Raw genomic sequence first — 19,547 nt, 5'->3', positions numbered from 1 at the left:
TTCTACAAATTATTATTATTTATTTCCGAATCTCTTCCGATCCAGTAGCAAGTTTGGTTATTTGTACAGATATACAAACATGCATAAATGTTTGAATGTTTTAAATGGAAAATGCAAATCATTGTGAAAAAACATATAAGCATGTGAGAAAAGTAAAACTTGTTGTTGTTATTGTTCCTTGAGAGACATTTGATATTATCTGTTGAATTCATCGATACCATTAACATCAACAACAACAACGAAAAATAACAAGTGAATCCGACAAATTAACAAATAAGCAAACCATACACAGACTGTTAGCATACATTTGAAGGGTTATAATGTTTTGAATGATTTTCGGATCAACATTAAAATAATAACTACCTTGAGATAACTACACGGGTAGGATGCACAAAAATGTTTTTGTTTTGAATTAAAATGTGTTTTCCTGGAGAAAAAAGTACTGCTGCCAAATATTCATTCCAAATGCCAAGTGTATTTCCAGGTTTTTCCAAATCCATTCATGTCATTCAAAAAAACTATTTATCCAACTTGTTTTCAAATATGCAAAACAAGTTTTTTTGTTTGTTTTAAACCGAATTAATTGACCGTTCCAGCAATCCATCAACAACGACATCATTGGACATTCAAATGTATTTTGTTGTTTTTTTATTCAATTTGAATTTCATTTGTAATGTGACAATTTGTTTTTCTCATTTTTTTTTAAATCAAATGACTTTTTGTTTGAATTATTTATCACTTTTGTATTTTTCAACAAAAACAACATCGCAACAAAACATCGACCAACATCAGATTTTTATTTTCGATTATTGTGAATAATTATAATCAACAAAATTAATCGAATGTTTTAATGATGATGATGATTTCATATTTTCATTTTAAAAATATAATTCATAATTGTTGTGTATTTTATGCAAAAAAAAACAACTATTTTTCTCAACTTCTTTTGCAATAACGTTCACACAAAACAAATTTCATTTCTTCATTCTCATTATTGAATTTAAAAAATTGAAAAATTCAAAAGAAAAAAAACGGAAACTACAACAATCATCTCTTGTCTTCATCATCATCGTCATTATCAACATTGAATTCTAAATACAAAAAAAATAATAATTCACACACAACTATATAGATTGCAATGTAAATATTTGTAAATGGGTAATACATGAAAAAACAAAACGAAAAAAACCGGCAGTAGCATCGTCATTGACAGGTGTATGTTCATAAATTCATGTGCAATATATTTAGTTTTTAGTAATTATAAACAGAATTCTTTGTTTTCTCTGAAATGAATGAAATGAAATGAACGAATAAGTGGCTAATGTGAAAGCATATATTTAAATTCCTTTTATTATATACTCATATCTTATCTTCAAATGCAATATTTACCTTGACAATGACAATGAACCATTTTCATGATAAACACTTGATTGATTATTCACATCTATCTATATATATCTGCATATACATTCATCATTGATTATTTAGGTGTGTGTTAAAATAACCACTAGATCGTTCATTGATCAATGATCATCGTCAATTTAATTCAAATGGTACAAATTATCAGTCGTAAATTTGTTTATTTCACATTTTCAATTCAATCCTTTTGAAAGCATCATGGTAAAATATCACAAATAATTTATTTCAACAAGAACAACATAAAACATTTAATCATGTTCAATACAACTCGTCAAATCATTGTTGACAATCCATGAACAACAACCACGAAAATCTTTTGTGAATTAAATAGTTTAAATAACAATTGAATTCTCTATGAGTTTTGTTTAATCAATTAGTGATTGATTACTTCCGAAATTCGCAATAAAAATGTCGCCATTAACATCGCCAAAATTATTGCGGACAAAATTTTTTCTTTCATCAACATCATCAACATCATCATCATCATCATCAACAGCATCAACATCCACAAATAATGATGATGATAAATCAGTGACCAGCAATAATAGTACGACAACAACAAAATCAAAAACATCCGACACAAGTTTGGACATTGACTCACAAACCAATGTTTGTCTTGCATGGCGAAATCTTCGATTCGAAGTAAAACGAAGACGTTTTTTTCTGCCTACAAAACAATCCAACAAAGTTATATTACGTCGGCTAAATGGAACACTTGAATATCATCACCTCACTGGATTTATGGGACCATCCGGTGCTGGTAAAACTACATTGCTTAATTGTCTCAATGGTAATGTTCGTGATTCGGGTCTGACACGAGATTCCGAAATTTATCTGAATAAATTCGAACGACAAGCCCCTAAGATTGGATTCATTGAACAGCATGTAAATGAAACAATCATCGGTCGTTTGACCGTGCGTGAAATACTTCGTCATGCATTCCTTTTTAAAAATGGATGGAAATTTCGTTCAAGAGCTCAAATACATATCGATTCGATAACCGACGAATTAATGCTGGATCGATCCGTATTGGATCGACCTTTCGAACAATGTTCAGGTGGTGAACAAAAACGTGTAGCTGTTGCACAAGAACTTATGTCATTGGCACCACCATCGTTATTGTTTGTCGATGAACCGACTACAGGCCTTGATTCGAATGCTGCTTTTCTGGTCATGCGATGTCTTAGAAAATTAGCCAATCGTTATCGAATGACTGTTGCTGTGTCTATACATACACCAAATGCGGAAATTGTCGAAATGTTTGATAAATTATATATATTAGCACGTGGAGGTGTTTGCATCTATTCAGGCACGCCGGCCTTGTTACAAGAAAATCTACAACAACAATTAAATCCATCGCCAGATATCAACCTTAGTGAACATGATCAATCAAGCCGTGTGAACATGGAAGGAAAAGATGATAATCATCATGAAAGACCACCAATTGAGCAATATCTAAAAATCGCTTGTAATGGTCTGGAATCAGATTCCGTTCGTTTATTAGCCGATCGAACATTAGAGATGGAAAATGAAAAATTACTACCTCACATATCACGATTAGATTTCCTACCTTGGGGAACACCTCGTCGTTTAAAGCCATTCACAATCGGCGATTTACTTCTACAATTATCACGACTCTTCCGGGTGGTATTTCTTGTCAATGGCCATGTTTTTTTATTGCAAATTTTAATGTACGTTTTATCATATCTATTTTTGACATTCACATATGATCCACAAATGGTACGGCCAAGTGGTTGCTATTCAGCAACGACGGAAAATCAAACTTGTGGGCAAAAACTTAATGATGATGCATTAATGGAAACATATGTTAGCTATCAATCTTTTTGTATCATGTACACCGGATTCGGTATGGTTGGAATGGCGTCAGTAGTTTTTTCACCATTGCTCAAAGTATTTCGTAATGAACATCGTAATCGATGGTATTCGCTTGGAACATTTTTTTGGTCATATCTTTTTGTACGATTCATTGAAATGAACGTGTTCACATTAGTCACGAGCATACTCGTGTATTTTCCTAGCGGTCATCATACGGTCGAATCTCTTACTATGACTGATACAGGAATGTTTCAGCTGAATTGGAATCGTTTTGGCCATTTTCTTGGTCTGTTTTGGCTCTACAATGTCTATATGCAAAGCATTGGACAATTGGTTGCCGTAATATTTATGGATAATGCCGAATTATCATTGATCGTATCTTATGTTTATTACATAATACTTTGTCTGCTAAATGGCTATCTAATTAACCTTGAGCATATGAACGATCCATTTGTATTGAAGGCTGCACAATTATTAGCATCAAATGTAATATCAAAAGGTCTTCTTTGGTCATTTTATGGACTTGATCGTTGTGACCAAGAGAATTTTTTCTCTGTTATCTTGTACAAATATTACGTCAATCCAGAAACAGTATATTCAAATTTAACGCAAGTTGCATGGAATACATTGATTTTACGGCTAGCAACTTTGGTCATAATGTTCATAAGATTCGATTTTTCATGGCAATTACGTCCAATGATCTGTTCAAAACGTTCTAAAACTAAAAAAATTGATTATCCATCCTTGGAAACTTTATCAGTGCCATCGAATGTGAAAAAAACACCACCGCTTCCACGACGCATCAAACAAAATTCGGAATTAGAATTTGAACAATTTTCACGAGACAAAATTATCGTAGCTTGGCGAAATCTTACATTATTCGGTTCAAGTTCAATACATGAAATACGTTCCGTACATCAATCAAATTCGAAAATAATTCTACGCAATTTGAATGGACAATTTCGTTTCGGTACAATGAATGCATTAATGGGAACATCGGGCTCGGGCAAAACATCATTGCTCAAAGTGCTGAATGGACAATTTAAAACACAGTTAAGTGTTGAAACAGAAATTTATTTAAGTCGATTTACGCCGATCAGAATTTGTTATCTAACACAAGAAGTTTCCGGACATTTGTTGCCAGGATTAACAGCCAAACAAAGTTTGATTTATGCATCAAGATTGAAAAATTATTCAATGGGAGTACATGAAGCACTGAAAGTTGATCATGAACAAGTGGCAATGAATTTATTAGACGAATTGGATCTTACAGAGACGGCCCAAACAATGGTACAAAATTGTTCCGGAGGTGAACGTAAACGTTTAGCATTGGCATTAGAATTGACATCAATGTGGATGCCTAATCTGATTTGCATTGATGAACCAACCAGCGGATTAGATTCAAATTCGGCTGAAATAGTAATTGGTTGTTTGCGTGAATTTGTACATCGTCATAACATAACCATCATAGCAAGCATACATCAACCAAATACCGATCTAATGAACATGTTTGATCAGATATATGTGCTGGCCAAAGGTGGTGTTGGAATCTATTCGGGTCCACCATCAATGATTCGACAACATTTATCACAAATAACTAGCTATAATATGTTTGGTGCAACATTTCCCGTTGAAGAATTGATTAAATATTCATGTATGAATCATGATGATCCTGTTGTTCAAAAATTGGTTCAAAACAACGATTTCAATATAATCACGACAACAATGATCGACAAAAGTTTGGAAACCGAAACTCAATTTGTACCGGATGGAATTCCATCAAATCGTATTCGTTTTTCAATTGGATCATTGCCAATTCTTTGTTCTCGTTACTTAACATTCATTCATGGTTATTTATGGCAAGAATGGGCAATGTTTGTCATTATTTATATATTCTATGGATTTTTTCTTCGATATTTTTTCGATCCAAGAATTGCTTTGGCTGATGGATGTATATCTCTGGAAGAGGATTTCAATCAAACATGTAATCGTTCGACAGCCAGTATTGAAGAAGAAACAAATCTAACAAGTAATGGTCGATATAATTTTTTTGCTCTCAATATTTTTGCCTTTTTGGTTATGCTTCAATGTGGACTAGCCTTTGCTAAAGAGACAAAATTTTTTTTTAATGAACATCGTAATGGTAAGTTTTTTTTTCAATGGTAACAGACCCTAAACAATCAATACTTATTAATCCTTGAAATATATTTGGAAAATAGGTTGGTATAGTACGGGAATATTCTATCTGACGAAATATCTTTACGAAACAATAACTATGGTGGTGGTTGTAGCCGTTTATCTATGGATAATCGATATCTATGAAACCGTACATCCGGGCATCTATTGGTGGATGTTTTTATTGCTCAATCTTGGCATGCAAGCATTTCAAGGTCTTAGCCATTTTCTTACATTGATGGCCGATGGAAATTCATTCATATTCATTGCATTGGCAAATTTTTCATATATCATGATGTTATTGACGGCAAATTTTTTCAGTCGAATTTCTAGTCTTCATTATGTATTTCAATTTATATCATTGTTTTCTATTTGTCGCTATATGATTGAAGGTAATATGATACTACAGTATGGATTTGATCGTTGTGGTCCAAAAGAAATTCAAGCTGTTCTATATAATCTAGAGATCCCGGGCAATCATTATTTTCATCATTGTATACAGATGTTATTATTGCATATATTAATCTATCGTTTAATGGCATTGGCGGCTTTGATTGCTAAATCTAATCCATTGGAAAATCGTCGTAGACGTGCTGAACGTATCATGAAATATCATGAAGAATTAAAACCATCAAATGCTATTATACCTGGTCTTAGTTCACATGTAGAATTTCGAATCAAAAAAATTCATTACTAAATTTGCGAACAAATACCGATTGATGAAGAATGATTATTCATTCCGAAAAAAATCCACATAATGAATTTTATGTTCATATTTTTTAAAAATACATTTTATCTATTTTTGTCTTTTTCCAGTTTTCAATTCCATCAATTCATGTTATTATCATTGCTGTCGAATTCATCGGCGTAGTGTTATTATTTTGAATATAATTTTTTTCTCGCTTTTATTTTTTTCTGTCTCCATATAAATAAAATTTTTTTAAAACTTATTTAATACATTAGAACGTATCATTTGAATAGGATCAAGTTTCACGTGGATCCATACGTATGTATACATATGTCACTTGATGCTGGCTCGATTATCATGATCATAATCAATGAGAAATGTTTTCCACAAAAAAAAATGATAAAAATAAATTATAGTAAACAAGCATTAATTTTGCTCGATATATAGGTGATCATTTGTTTTATATTCTAACAATGTTGGGATTCTTCAAAGTAAATAGATTCTTTATACTTCATTGGGTTGGAAAACGCAATCTATCATCCATAAATATCAAAGATGATCAGACATACATTATATCGGCTGCACGTACACCAATCGGATGTTTTCGTTCTAAACTTGTTAAATTTACAGCTCCACAATTAGGAGCAATAGCTGTTCGAGGTGCAATTGAACGATCGGCCAATATCACAAAAGATTGTAAGTTTTAACATCTTGATTGTTAAAATTGAGAGTTCACTTAAAATTTTTGTAGTAATCGAAGAAGTAATCATGGGAAATGTACGGCAAGCTGGTGTCGGTCAAGCACCTGCTCGACAAGCAGCATTAGGAGCCGGCTTACCAGTGACTGTATCAACAACTTCATTGAATAAAGCCTGTGCATCTGGAATGAAATCATATCAGGTAATGGCGCAAGCTATCCAATGTGGTCAAATCGATATTGGTGTTGCTGGTGGGCAAGAAAGTTTCTCAAATGTACCGTTTTTTCTACCTCGTGGTGATTTACCATATGGTGGTATCAAATTTATTGATGGATTACAATTTGGCTTTACCGATGTTTATTATAAAAAATTAATGGGAGCATGTGCTGAACATACAGCAAAAAATATGAACATATCTCGTGCCGAACAAGATGATTATGCGAAACGTAGTTATGAGCTAAGTGCTAAATGGGCGGCTAAAGTAACCGAACTGGAAATCGTACCAGTCGATATTCCTGCAACGAAAAAAATACCAGCTCATAAATTCATCGAAGATGAAGAATATCGACGTGTAGATTTTACTAAATTTTCTAAATTGAAACCGGTATTTGAACCGGAGAATGGAACAATAACAGCTGCCAATGCTAGTAAAAGTAAGTGAATGACATGTTCTCTATGTCGGAATCTAAAATTTCAAATATTGCTCATCATCAATATCATAGTCAATGATGGTGCATCAGCTGCTGTTTTAGCATCCGGTCGTGCCGTTCGAAAATATGATCTCAAACCTTTGGCCAAGATTATTGGATTCGCCGATTCAGCTGTCGATCCAATCGACTTTTCTATTGCTCCAGCTTTTGCAATTCCAAAATTACTTGAAATGACGGGTTATAAACAAGATGATATTCATCTATGGGAAATTAACGAAGCTTTCAGTGCTGTAGTTTTGGCTAATCTCCGATTACTTAAACTTGACATTTCTAAAGTAAACATTCGTGGTGGTGCTGTTAGCCTAGGCCATCCGGTAGGAATGTCCGGTTCACGTATTGTTAATCATTTAGCTCTACATTTGGAACCAGGACAATTGGGTGTGGCAGCCATATGTAATGCAGGAGGAGGTGCATCCGCATTAATGCTTGAAAAGATGTAAAATTAAATTTTCTTTGCATAATTATAAAAATGTTATCTATAGAATAAAAATGTTAAACTTTGTTAAAATATATGCATAATTCAATTGGTTAATATAAATGTCAATTTTTTTGAGACAAATAAACATGAACCAAGAATCTATCATTGATTTATGACCAATTATCGATAGAGTCAATTTAAAAATGATCGCCTTGACAATGACATTTGAAAATATAGTGATCTCAACATTATTGCAATCATTTGTGATTTATAACCGGACTCATACAAATTCCAATCATGATCGATTCATATAAATACGGTGCCATTTGATTCGGATTAATCGATTGGCTTTTTTGTTCAACAGACATATTTCATACATAATAAATTAATCAATTTCTGTGAAAGAAACAAAAATATCTTGAATCATTTTCAATTTAAAATCAACAATGAAATTTGGTAAGATTTTCATTAAAATATAAATGAAAAAATGTTTATATTATGAATTAATGAATTGAATCAATGATAGGTTCGTTTCGTTTTGTGATACTGGTTCTACCAGTTATATTTGCGAATCAAAATATTACCGAAAATGGTGGCGAAATTTTGAAAAATGATTCAACAAAAGTTGTTCATCATAAAGAAAAACCGCAAGAAGAATCTCTAATGATAACTGATGAAACATCACACGATGAAAAAAAATCTGGTCAAGAAGATGAGGCTGAATTCGATTCACCTTTTTTCGAATCCGTTGAAGTTTTAAAAGATGGTGAATATTATAATGATTATATAGACACTCATAAAACAGCGGCAACTACCCAAAAAGGTAATCATCAAACTACAAAAAAAGGAGGTGGCGCAACAACACATAAAGGTGGTGGCGTAACCACAAATAAAGGGGGTGTTGTTACCACACATAAAGGAGGAAATGTACACACCACACCCCGGGGTCACAACGGAAGCAGTAAACGTAAGTTACTTGATTTCGGTTTTGGAAACATATTCGATTTAAATTCTTGATTTTTTTTTGTCTTGAATTAGAATCAGCGTTTAACATCATTTTTGTCGCATTGGTTATCACATTCGGACTAATCATTGTTTAACGTATTTTGTTTGTTTATCAAATTGAATTTATTTTTTTGATTATTTAATTATCGAAATGTTGAATCGAATAAATTTTTTTTAAAAAAAACTTGAATCAATTTTCGTTTGATTAGAATAATTTTTTTTTCGAACACAAACCAATCAAATGGAAAGAATTGATTGGAATCGAAATGAAAATCAGTCCAGCCGACGATCCTTGCCATCAGATTTTAATATTGGTAATTTTTTACGAAATGAAAAATTATTAGCTGCAGCTAAAAAATATGATCGATCACTATCATCAACGAATGAAAGTACAACTTCACCCTCATTAACATCGTCGAATCAAATAAGTTTGGTAGATTTATTCGTCAAGTTTGATTATTGGACATTGGATCTTGAATATATGATCTGGTTTGACTTATTCCTAGATAAAAACTAATAGTAATAATATTAATTTTTTAAAATAGTTGTTTAGTTTCAATTTTCTGGTCTTTTTGGGGCATTTTACTGATTTTTGGTTACATACGAGCCGATTGCTTTCAACAACATCAACTCGTCTTTGCATTATCATCCGTATGGTATTTTATTAATATTATTGGACAAATTTTAACAATTACGGCATTGACTTATGCTCGAAACACGGAAAAATGGTTAACAAAATTATACATTCTTGATTCAACTATTGGCACGAAAATTTTCATAACTATCATTCATTTTTTATGGATGATGACTGCATTGATGATTCAACCTTGTGGCCAAATTTGTTCCAATAATTATTTCAATGATTGTGACAAAAGTGAAAATGAATTTTTTGGACATCGTTTTACTAAATGGATACAATTCTATGGTATTCAAATGATTGCAATCACACACGCATGGTGTTCATTAGGCGAACTAACTACAGCAATGTTATTAGCGATCAAACGTAATGATTTAAAAATCTATTCATTATGGCGTATGAATCGTCTTGATGATTATATCAAAGAAGTTCAAACTATTATGTGATAATCATCGAAATTGTATTTTTGAATTTTTGTTAAACTAATGCCCGAATGAGATAGAGTATAGTCAAGATAAAATTTTGATTTATAAAAATAAAATATCGATTGTTCTAAATCGATAGTAATTTCGATTGCTTGCCAATTTTAAAATACTGATTTCTGATTGGCTGAAAAAACTTAAACGGTCTTTTGGTGTGAGAGCTTTTGAGGAACGCGAACGGTCGTTGAAATTGTCCAGTGCATAGCAAAGACATTTATATTTGTGACTGCATTGAAGTTAGTTCTCTGTCGTTAGTAAAAAAAATATTTGTGTTCATCATGTCTGAACTTTCTTTTCTCGGTCTATCGGTGCCCGATAAAAAAGATGTCAACCAAGAAAATCAATCCAATGATTATCTGATGAATTTCGAAGAGAATTCCAGCCCAAAATCAAGCTCAATAAATTCGAATATGGCTGAAAATAAACCACCAGCAAATCTGATAGATTCTTCTTTTAAAATGGCTGATATATCTACAGATCTTAAAGATGAGTCTGGTATTAGAGATGATGAAATAAAAAAATCTATTGATGATGAAATGAATCACGAGTCCAACGTTCAAATAGACGACGAAAAAACTGTCACGATGGAATCGACTGATGTTTCGAATACATCTTTAGATAAGAGCAAAGATGGCACGTTAAATGAATCTATTTATCGTTACATGACGTCAATGACACAATCTCCACCACCAGAAATATTTATTGTTTCAAATGATGACGAGGGGGATAATCAAAGTGAAAATAACGCAGCTTTATCCGATGTCGGTTCCGAAAGTTTTGTTGATGCACAAGATGAATTTTTGGATCAAACATTGACCGATCATGATGATAATGAAGAAGATTATGATGAAAAAGTTTCCACACCAACAACAAAATCACCGGATCATACCTTAACTAATTGCAAACAATCGTTAAATATTGATCATCTTAATGTTTCACCATGCTGTACATTGTCCAACAATAGTACACTTATAAAATCACCAAAAATATTGGCCGAAATTTCAGCTGATGATCAAGAATGTTCATTTACCTACGAAGATCGTTTAGAATTATTGCAGACCAAAATCACTTACGAAAAACAAATTGTCGAACTACATGAAAAACTTGACCAGCAAAAAGACGATGGTTCAGTACAGGTATCCAAAATGCAGGCTGAACAAATTGATCATATTCGAAAGGAATACGACATTCAATGCCAAAAATCTCAGGATCAATTAGAACAGCAGAAAAATCGATATGAAACGATCGTTGGACAATTGGAAGAAGCAATGGAACAATTACGAATGAGCAATGCTAGCATGAAGAATCAATACGAAACTAATGCTTTGGCACAAATCAACGAATTAAAACAACGTCATGAACAATTGTCAATAAAATTATATGAATCACAAGATGAAAATCAGAAACTCAATGATTGCATTCTTGAAATGGCTGAACAACGTGGTCATCTAAGAGAAAAAATGGAATCGCTGAAATCAAATATGATTGAATTAAATAATCGTCTTGTCGAATCGGTTCATGAGCGCGAATCCCTTAAGAGTCGTCTGAATGATGGGTTAGCAGTAAAATCTACTTTTGAAGGTGAAGAAAAAATGCAGAATTTGATTTCCGATCATCTTGAAGAATTGAATAAATTGAAATTGCAAAATGATAAAACAATTACCGATCTTCAAAATGAAATCAATAATTTAAATTTTACTATCGAATCGAATCTTTTGAATATGAACAATCTAAATGACCAACTTGTTTTAAAAAATAAAGAATTAGAAAAAAATCGTCATGAACTAAGCAAACAAAACGAAAAATTTTTTGAAATCGAAACAAAGTTGAAACGAGTTGAATGCGAAAATGAAAAATTAAAATTGAATGACCAACGAATTGAAGAATTCGAAACCAAAATTAATGATCTTGAATCCAAATTGGCAGAATTAAAGATTGAAAATGATTCTTTAAAAAAAGATATTCAAGTCGGTTTGACCAGAGAAAAAAAATATGATGTCAAATTAAATGATTCGAAATCCGAAATTTCGAAACTTATGATTGTAAATCAAGAACTTTCAAATGCCAAAATCGAATTAGAGGAAGCACGATCTTCTATAGAAAATCGTCTTTTCGACTGTGAAGAACAGAATGTTTTATTAGAAACAAAATTGGAACAAATCGAACAGCAAATCAAACAAGAGCAAGAAGCAAATGTCAATAAACAGGTAGAAATGGTTGAAAAAATTACACGTCTTGAACAAATAGTTTGCGATAAAGATGTTGAATTGGAATTTCTCAAAACAAATAATCACCGAGAAACACAAGAACTTCGTGGTAAAATTGAACAAGCTGAAATGGTTCATTGTGATTTACAAAAGTTGTATGATGATTTTCAAGCCAAACATTTAAATTGTGATCATATTTATGATGAAAATCAACGATTGCATAATGAAACCGAAAAGCTCCGCAAAGACAACAAAGATCTTAATGAAAAATGGGATCAATTTCAACATGAGTGGATTGAATCGCGAACAAAATTATTGGCTGAAAAGGACTGTCTGCAACAATCAAATGACACAATGCGCATAAAGATCGTTGAATTGAATGATATGGTGCGAGAATCGACTACTAAAACCGCTGCTTTAGAAGCTGAATTGAAATCTGGTCATGAACAATTGCGAAATAAATTGAACGAGACATCTCAACGTTTAGTTGAAACAGAACGGGTCAAATCAGAACTGGAATCGAAAAATTCAATAATTTTGGAGAAAAACAAGAAAATTGTATCCGAATTTGCTTCAACAGAAAAACGATTCTGTGAAGAAAGGTAAATTGTTTTATTAATTTTTCTCATCTATTTTACAGATTTTATTTATCAGATCGCTCATGGAGCAAAAAATTTCTGCATTGCAAAAACGTTTACGAATGACTGAAGCCGAGCGAGAATCTCTGGATAAGGAGCGTTTATCGTTGGAAAAGAATCTGCAAACACTGCAATCGAATATGGAACAAATGCAAACAAAAATATCCGAACGTGATGATGAATTCAATCGCTGTCAAAATGAACTTGGTCAACAACGTAAACATATCCAAAGTCAACAAGAACAGACCAATGTGTTGAAAGAAGAATGTGAAAATTTGAAAAAATCAAACACTGAAATCCAACAACGGTTACAGCGAAATCGTGAAAGATATGACGAAAATTTCAATACAATGAGACAAGTCGCACATAAATATCTAGTTGCGAAAACTTTGATTCCGACTCTGCAAAATCAAATTAAACTGCAAAAAGAAGTTGGTGAAAAATTGACGAACGAAATTGCTGTATTGTTGGCCAAAGTAGATTCGAACAAAAAAGATTCAATTAAAAATGAAAAAGTCAAGGAAATTTTGCGTTTAATCAATGATAGGTAAGAAGAAAAGAAAAATTGATTTTAAACTTTATTTAATGAAATTTTACCGATTGTTAGGATTTCTAATCTAGCAAAAGACACAACGTTATTGATCGGAACTCATTCCAAACAAGACCCTGTTATTGATGCTAATGCTGGACCACGAGTTGCTGAAGGCAAAGAACAAATGCCGCCACCACAATCAACATCGACTAAATCTGCATTCGAACCAATAGAATTGCCATCAACAGATGATCGTCCTAAAACAACTACTAAATCATTAAATGTATCAAACAAAGAGAATATTCTTTAGATTTACACATTATATTCATTATAATAATCTTTTTCAACATAAATTTTTTAAATTTGAAATAAACAGATGGCATTACTGTAGTGATGTGATTACTTCCTCTTGATTGGGGATAACCTTTATGATTGAAAAAAACATAATTTGTGGTTTTTCGATATTCATGTTTGTTTTTATTAAATTAATCATCGAACCATGCATTGATTGTCGTTGAATGGCAGATGAGCTATCTATTGTTATATATGTATGTTTTAAAAAGTGAATTAAAACGCACCCCAATCGATAGTAATAATTGCGTGCCATCTATTCATTTTAAGTGTATAGAATATTTGTGGTAAAAATAATAATGATAACATGACAAAACCTTGAAAATGAATGTAAGCTGTCATGGCACGAAATATAGTGATCTAATGTTTATTCATGTGACCAATTTCGGTCATTTGTAGAGAATTACCTGATGGCAATTTTTGTTTGCGTGTCTTGCCATTTTGGATCGATTTCGTATCGATCTATTATTAAATGAAAAAATTGAGCCATTTTTAGAATCGGAAAAAAAATCAAAGGTCATTCACTGGAACGATTGATTCTGGTTTTTTAAAAAAGTATTAAATTGAACATTGTCAAATCGTTCATGAAATTGGTGGCATACCATATACGGATTGACAATCTCAATAAACCTATCGGACAATAGAATCAAATCGAACATAACAATTTCAGTGATGAATTTAATGATGCTCATTGTTATAAAAATTTACTTATATTTTGTGTCCTTGTCAAGTAATTATTGTGCATTCTTTCTATTTATCTCTTTTTTTATTCTATGCCGTTATATTTTGGAATTTCGTTTATGGTTAATGTTTTGATATGTTTTTCAATGAATCCATTCTATTTATGATGATCATGACATTTCTTTTTCATTCTGATCAATCAATCAATTTGTTTGATCCGATCATGACATTTTTTTTTGATAGCTATCAAAAAACTAATTCCATTCATTTGATATAACTTTGTCATCATCATCCTTTTTTTCCTATCATCATCAATTTGATTTAATCAAGTGTAAATATATCTTCATCATAGCGCAAGTAATGTTGCATCTTGAACAATAAATAAACACCAACAACAGTATTAAACATTTGATATTTGAAATTTAAAATCAACATCTTGAAAATAGTTGAATATTTTAATTGAAAATAGTGTTGATATCTGTTCGTCATTAAATTTTTTTTCTAAAACATAGTACGATACATTGAATGAATCATCTTTGATTGTAGAAAAAAACAACTACCGTTACATTGAATTTTTTGTTTTTGTTTTGATTATTTTAGAGAATTTTCCTTTGTGGTGTTATCAAACAACAATACGAACAATATTGTTGCTAAAAATATACACAAACATTTTGAAAAAGAAAAATAATAAAGCGAAACGAAATCGAATCTCGGTCGACTATTTAGCTGCGAATATTTGCCAACAATTGTTATTCGGGATTTTATATTGAAAATCTTGACATTTTCACGAAAAGAAAAACAAAATAACAGAAACAAGAATCATACATATGCTAATATTGATCAACAGTACAGAAAAACAGTTATGGCAAAATAATATTTTAAACAATTATAAATCATGAACAGATTGTTCCACAATGAATTTTTTCCAAAATAAATCTAAGGTTTTTGACTGTAATAGTGATACAAATTCTAGCAACAAAATTGACAAACATCATTTGATGTCAGGTTATTTGGAATTTTCAAAACAAAATAAAAATTATTTATTGAATGAGTTTTGATTGATTTTTTTTCTTAAATCAATCTTTGTACTCCATTCCATCCATTTATTGCGCATTTGTATAAAAATCATATCTTTGTTTGGCGATTGCAGCTAAATAACGAAATATTTATTTATCTCATTTTTTCCATCTTAAATTTATATTTATTGATTTTTCTTCACTCTTTAATGCATATTTCTCTAAATACACTGGATCAGATTTTGATTCATTGGTTTATAAATAATATTTTCTGGCTCAATGTCGATCGTTGGATATATTTGATTAAAATGATTGTCAACTGTGAATGACCAACTGACTGACAATGATTTTATTATGGACCATTGAAACGAATACATTGATTATTACTATAGTCATCATATTTGTTTAACTAATGATAATGATGGTGGTGTGAATCGAAATGGAAAGACGAAAATGGAGACACCGCCCGAAAAAAAAACCAAGAGAAAACAAAACAGCAAATCAAAAAAGAACCATCACCTTGATTGTATGGTGTATATACTATTTATTCATTAGTAATGATAATGTCTAAACATCTGCTCATCTGCCTGCCCATTTTTTTCTCGCCAAAAATAATCACCAAACTATCCAAAATATTGGTTCGATGTTTTTCGAGGGAAACTGCCTAACTAAAAGATTGAATTATGACCATATATTTTAAGAGAGAATATTGTGCACACGATTCATTCTTTAATTCATACATGTTTTTTACATTCGATTTGAGTCGTCGTAGTCGTTGTCATGGAGCTAACCAAAAGAAAAAATGTTCCCAAGACGCAAACAAATAAAAAATTCAGAATAGGAAACAAATTTTTTTCTTTCACATGAACAACTACCCATTTAGTTTTTTTCCTTTCACATTCATTGTAAATCGAAAAGCCATCCATCCATGATGAATTGACACAACAATATTAAAATCGTTGTAAAAAGAATAAGTGAATGGAAAAAATTGAATAAAATAAAAACCCTGAACATAGATTATAGAATAGAAAGTTACATTCAATCAACATCCTCCATTTGTCCAGTAATATAATCTTTAGATTTTTCATTTTATCCATTCCACAATTAGCATCCTCCTACACAATGAAAACTTGTTGAATTCATCTGTACTTATTTTGTACATTTTTATACATTCTTTTTCTTTATTTCAATTAGATTTGGATGGCTGAGATTCATCGTGTCCTTGGAAACAACGAAATCAACAACATCATCAACTATTGCATTTCGTGACGCGCCAAAAAAAGAAATAAACATAGTGTGTAAGTGTGTCACTAAACTATTCTCCGTATATAAAACAAATAACTTGTTAGTGAAAATTTGCAAACAGTGTCTATGTTTGTGTATCCTGATCAATAGTTACTACTACTTGGCATCTTCAACACTATCAACCACCACCCAATCCGTCAAAAAAAATATTGCCAAAAAATCTTCATTTCATTCTCATTAGTTTCAACTTGTCTTCATTGTTGCCTATCAAATTGTTTGTTCGGTTCGAGGATTTTTTTTCATTATCTTTTTGTTTTGTTTGTTTATGAATCACACGATTTTTATATTGTATCAGATATCGATTCCTGACATAATTTCAATAAAACATAATTATGCCTTCATCTAAACATCTTAACTATTATGGCTTTTTGGGCCTATTTGTTTGTGTAAGTTCCATTCGAATGTCATTGTTTTATAATTTTCGATTAATTTGTTCAAGATCAAATTACTTGAAAATCATCCATTTCCTGTTCATTTAAAAAAAACTTTTTTTAACCATTTCTGTTTTTGATTATTGCACTTTTTTTGGTCATCACAGCTAGCTACAGCAGCCAGTTTTTTCATCCTTAAAAATGCTGATTGCAACATTGGCAGTGGCCAGAATTATGATAAATTATCACCCATACAAATAGCTGGTATCATAACCGGTGGTATACTTTTCATTTTGGCCTTCTTCAACATCGCCAATGTTCTTTATGATATAAAAATCGTTTTCTTTTTGGTAAGTTTTGTATGACAAATAATATCGATGTCTAATTGATTTTATAGGTGGTGATCGCCATTTTGGGTGTAGCCGGTGTTATGTTCTGGGGAGCATATATTGCTTTTAGTGAACCATGCAAAGGCTTAATTGGATTCAATACATCTTTGTTTTCAAAGAATGCATTCGAAGCTGAAGATGGTAATAATATTGCTGTCATGGTAAGTTTGATTAATCTGGCCATTGTGTTTTTGAAATTTAATTTAATAACTCTTACATCATTATCATCATAGTTTTTGGACATTATTGCCGGTTTAATGTTATGTTCGGTGGGTTTCACATTTGCTAAACGGCTATAGAATTGAAAAATTCAATGTTGACTATACGAATGGAAAAAACACGTTTAATATGACCATAACATCATTACTTGCCACATCAATTTATTATCTACAGATCGATGTTTTATATTTTAAAAAGGCAAAAAAAAATTATCTACACCTACTCACTTTTTACTCATTTGGGAAACTTTGTTTTCTGTGCTGCTTTACGTTTTTTTTAAACTTACCGCACACTTAACACACACACACACTTGGAACCAAATATGACAAAAACTGAAATTTTGTAATTAACGAAAATTAAATTTAGAAAAAAAGTAAACAAAACTCTGACAAAACAAAACTTTGATATGGTTGCATAAAAAACAATTCGTTAACATTGAAAAATTTAAAAAAAAACCCATTGAAAACATTAAAAACACAATTGATCATAATTTGTTATGGATGACCACCAAAGGAAAAAAGAAAATGTGGAAAAGAATAAAAAATTCAAAAAAATTGAATGTTTGTTCATTTTCTTATTATTCAGAATTTTATTGGATTTCAAATGAATAATCCATTTGATTTCATTATATAATTATAATTTAATCAATCCATACATCGAAATTTTCCGGTGTAGTTGTTTCTATAATATGAAGATCAATATTTTTCTCTTTAGCAATTTCTTCCAATTGATGGTGATGTTTTTGTTGTTGTTCATCATTACGTCGATGTCGTCGAACAGATTGATCGGTTGATTGTTCTGTCATTACGGTCGTTGTTGATTCAGTTACATCTCGAGCTTGTCGATGTTGTTCTTGTGATTGAGGCTGAGGTTGAGATTGTTCGTTTTCTTGTAGCGATTGTTCAGCTGAACGAAATGCACAGGCTTTTCTTTTTGCATCGAATACGGTGTTTGGTGGACATTCAAAATCATATGGATAACCATTTACGCATTCATGAAATTTTGTTGCATCCTTTTCATCTGGATAGAAATCATCCTCTTTACCGGTGCAATTGAATTTAGAATTTCCATGATATGGTGGTTTTTTTGTTGAGGCATCCGGATCAAATGTACAAGTACCACGTGTGTCATCGAAAATCAAACCGGGTGGACAATGAAATGGAAATGCCAAACCATTTGAGCATTCATAAAATAAGGTACGATCATGTTCATCACCGATCAATGCACCATCTTTTTTATCCTTACAAATGGTCAAATTAGTTGGTTTATTATCACCAACGTTGATCATTCCTTCGTCCATTTGATGCATGCCAGCCAATTCGGACACGGGCAACGTCCATATTGATCCTACAAAAAAGATTGAAATAATTGAAATCACTAAAATTGTATCAAAGTATTTTACCGATATAGATTGAAAATAATAAAAAAGATTTAATCATTATGAATCGATTGTCAATTTATTGAATGTCGTTGTGATGCAGTAATGATTAAGATTGATATGCCAAGTGATAGTCGAATTGTCTTTTAAAGTCTTTGATTATTGATTCTAAATCAGATTATAATTAAGACGACACCACCATCATACTTGAATATAAATATCTTTGTTTTGTCAGTCACCATTCAAGATGTAATTAAATCTATTTATCTCGCATTTATATGATCTTCAAGTGGAATTGGATCTAATCACTCAATTAAGAAAAAATATATTGATTTCCAAACTAGTAAAAACCAAAAAACATTATAAAAAGCAACAAGTCGTTGCACGTAGAG

General features: G+C 31.4%; 7 protein-coding genes and 1 long non-coding RNA gene across 9 annotated transcripts; 6 read left to right on the top strand and 2 right to left on the bottom strand.

Moving 5' to 3' along the window:
* The first annotated feature begins 1,031 nt into the window (after window positions 1–1,031).
* On the top strand, window positions 1,032–6,356 carry LOC142646260 (uncharacterized). The gene is made up of 2 exons (XM_075824670.1): window positions 1,032–5,398; window positions 5,475–6,356. The coding sequence occupies exons 1-2, from the start codon at window positions 1,828–1,830 to the stop codon at window positions 6,125–6,127; spliced, it is 4,224 nt and encodes a 1,407-aa protein (XP_075680785.1). The 5' UTR covers window positions 1,032–1,827; the 3' UTR covers window positions 6,128–6,356.
* A 112-nt stretch (window positions 6,357–6,468) lies between these two features.
* Window positions 6,469–8,034, top strand: LOC113790873 (acetyl-CoA acetyltransferase, mitochondrial-like). Its single transcript, XM_027340612.2, has 3 exons — window positions 6,469–6,814; window positions 6,870–7,469; window positions 7,539–8,034. The coding sequence occupies exons 1-3, from the start codon at window positions 6,592–6,594 to the stop codon at window positions 7,964–7,966; spliced, it is 1,251 nt and encodes a 416-aa protein (XP_027196413.1). The 5' UTR covers window positions 6,469–6,591; the 3' UTR covers window positions 7,967–8,034.
* Window positions 8,035–8,264: 230 nt separating this feature from the next.
* On the top strand, window positions 8,265–9,139 carry LOC142646266 (uncharacterized). Of its 2 annotated transcripts, XM_075824688.1 has the most exons (4): window positions 8,265–8,400; window positions 8,471–8,710; window positions 8,768–8,911; window positions 8,983–9,139. In XM_075824688.1, exons 1-4 carry the CDS (start codon window positions 8,391–8,393, stop codon window positions 9,042–9,044), a joined length of 456 nt encoding a protein of 151 aa, XP_075680803.1. In that variant the 5' UTR covers window positions 8,265–8,390; the 3' UTR covers window positions 9,045–9,139. The 2 variants fall into 2 exon arrangements, with proteins under 2 accessions (XP_075680803.1, XP_075680802.1); XM_075824687.1 differs by having other exon boundaries at window positions 8,471–8,911.
* On the top strand, window positions 9,135–10,143 carry LOC113791138 (uncharacterized). Its single transcript, XM_027340908.2, has 2 exons — window positions 9,135–9,438; window positions 9,495–10,143. The coding sequence occupies exons 1-2, from the start codon at window positions 9,191–9,193 to the stop codon at window positions 10,030–10,032; spliced, it is 786 nt and encodes a 261-aa protein (XP_027196709.1). The 5' UTR covers window positions 9,135–9,190; the 3' UTR covers window positions 10,033–10,143.
* Window positions 10,144–10,248: 105 nt separating this feature from the next.
* LOC113790303 (uncharacterized) lies at window positions 10,249–13,835 on the top strand. The gene is made up of 3 exons (XM_027339987.2): window positions 10,249–12,877; window positions 12,930–13,460; window positions 13,521–13,835. Exons 1-3 carry the CDS (start codon window positions 10,347–10,349, stop codon window positions 13,753–13,755), a joined length of 3,297 nt encoding a protein of 1,098 aa, XP_027195788.2. The 5' UTR covers window positions 10,249–10,346; the 3' UTR covers window positions 13,756–13,835.
* LOC142646268 (uncharacterized) lies at window positions 13,410–14,918 on the bottom strand. The gene is made up of 2 exons (XR_012847230.1): window positions 14,399–14,918; window positions 13,410–14,335 (listed from the first exon to the last, which is right to left on the bottom strand). It is a non-coding gene; the product is annotated as an uncharacterized LOC142646268 (long non-coding RNA).
* A 1,497-nt stretch (window positions 14,919–16,415) lies between these two features.
* Window positions 16,416–18,336, top strand: LOC113791380 (uncharacterized). Its single transcript, XM_027341152.2, has 5 exons — window positions 16,416–16,556; window positions 16,688–17,184; window positions 17,337–17,519; window positions 17,567–17,719; window positions 17,792–18,336. The coding sequence occupies exons 2-5, from the start codon at window positions 17,131–17,133 to the stop codon at window positions 17,855–17,857; spliced, it is 456 nt and encodes a 151-aa protein (XP_027196953.1). The 5' UTR covers window positions 16,416–16,556; window positions 16,688–17,130; the 3' UTR covers window positions 17,858–18,336.
* LOC113791359 (uncharacterized) lies at window positions 18,101–19,339 on the bottom strand. The gene is made up of 2 exons (XM_027341130.2): window positions 19,180–19,339; window positions 18,101–19,124 (listed from the first exon to the last, which is right to left on the bottom strand). The coding sequence occupies exons 1-2, from the start codon at window positions 19,214–19,216 to the stop codon at window positions 18,418–18,420; spliced, it is 744 nt and encodes a 247-aa protein (XP_027196931.1). The 5' UTR covers window positions 19,217–19,339; the 3' UTR covers window positions 18,101–18,417.
* Between the last annotated feature and the right edge of the window lie 208 nt (window positions 19,340–19,547).

The sequence above is a fragment of the Dermatophagoides pteronyssinus genome, unplaced genomic scaffold (genome assembly GCF_027571235.1).
Source record: "Dermatophagoides pteronyssinus isolate colony J.1.1.1.1 unplaced genomic scaffold, Derpt_VIB-CSIC_2022.12 sq0002, whole genome shotgun sequence".
Taxonomy (NCBI): domain Eukaryota; kingdom Metazoa; phylum Arthropoda; class Arachnida; order Sarcoptiformes; family Pyroglyphidae; genus Dermatophagoides; species Dermatophagoides pteronyssinus.
The sequence above is the reverse complement of the archived record's forward strand: the minus strand, read 5'-3'. Positions and strand labels throughout refer to the sequence as shown.

What these genes read in the sequence shown, in the direction of transcription:
- LOC142646260 (XM_075824670.1), top strand. Translation starts at nt 1,828, where the DNA reads ATGTCGCCATTAACATCGCCAAAATTATTGCGGACAAAATTTTTTCTT. An exon ending in TTTTAATGAACATCGTAATG is followed by an intron (nt 5,399 to 5,474) that starts GTAAGTTTTTTT and finishes TTTGGAAAATAG; the next exon opens with GTTGGTATAGTACGGGAATA.
- LOC113790873 (XM_027340612.2), top strand. Translation starts at nt 6,592, where the DNA reads ATGTTGGGATTCTTCAAAGTAAATAGATTCTTTATACTTCATTGGGTT. An exon ending in GGCCAATATCACAAAAGATT is followed by an intron (nt 6,815 to 6,869) that starts GTAAGTTTTAAC and finishes AAATTTTTGTAG; the next exon opens with TAATCGAAGAAGTAATCATG. An exon ending in AGCTGCCAATGCTAGTAAAA is followed by an intron (nt 7,470 to 7,538) that starts GTAAGTGAATGA and finishes TCAATATCATAG; the next exon opens with TCAATGATGGTGCATCAGCT.
- LOC142646266 (XM_075824687.1), top strand. An exon ending in TCACAACGGAAGCAGTAAAC is followed by an intron (nt 8,912 to 8,982) that starts GTAAGTTACTTG and finishes GTCTTGAATTAG; the next exon opens with AATCAGCGTTTAACATCATT.
- LOC113791138 (XM_027340908.2), top strand. Translation starts at nt 9,191, where the DNA reads ATGGAAAGAATTGATTGGAATCGAAATGAAAATCAGTCCAGCCGACGA. An exon ending in GATCTTGAATATATGATCTG is followed by an intron (nt 9,439 to 9,494) that starts GTTTGACTTATT and finishes TTTTTAAAATAG; the next exon opens with TTGTTTAGTTTCAATTTTCT.
- LOC113790303 (XM_027339987.2), top strand. Translation starts at nt 10,347, where the DNA reads ATGTCTGAACTTTCTTTTCTCGGTCTATCGGTGCCCGATAAAAAAGAT. An exon ending in AAACGATTCTGTGAAGAAAG is followed by an intron (nt 12,878 to 12,929) that starts GTAAATTGTTTT and finishes TTTATTTATCAG; the next exon opens with ATCGCTCATGGAGCAAAAAA. An exon ending in TTGCGTTTAATCAATGATAG is followed by an intron (nt 13,461 to 13,520) that starts GTAAGAAGAAAA and finishes ACCGATTGTTAG; the next exon opens with GATTTCTAATCTAGCAAAAG.
- LOC113791380 (XM_027341152.2), top strand. Translation starts at nt 17,131, where the DNA reads ATGCCTTCATCTAAACATCTTAACTATTATGGCTTTTTGGGCCTATTT. An exon ending in TTTTGGGCCTATTTGTTTGT is followed by an intron (nt 17,185 to 17,336) that starts GTAAGTTCCATT and finishes TGGTCATCACAG; the next exon opens with CTAGCTACAGCAGCCAGTTT. An exon ending in TAAAAATCGTTTTCTTTTTG is followed by an intron (nt 17,520 to 17,566) that starts GTAAGTTTTGTA and finishes TTGATTTTATAG; the next exon opens with GTGGTGATCGCCATTTTGGG.
- LOC113791359 (XM_027341130.2), bottom strand. Translation starts at nt 19,216, where the DNA reads ATGATTAAATCTTTTTTATTATTTTCAATCTATATCG. An exon ending in ATTATTTTCAATCTATATCG is followed by an intron (nt 19,125 to 19,179) that starts GTAAAATACTTT and finishes TCTTTTTTGTAG; the next exon opens with GATCAATATGGACGTTGCCC.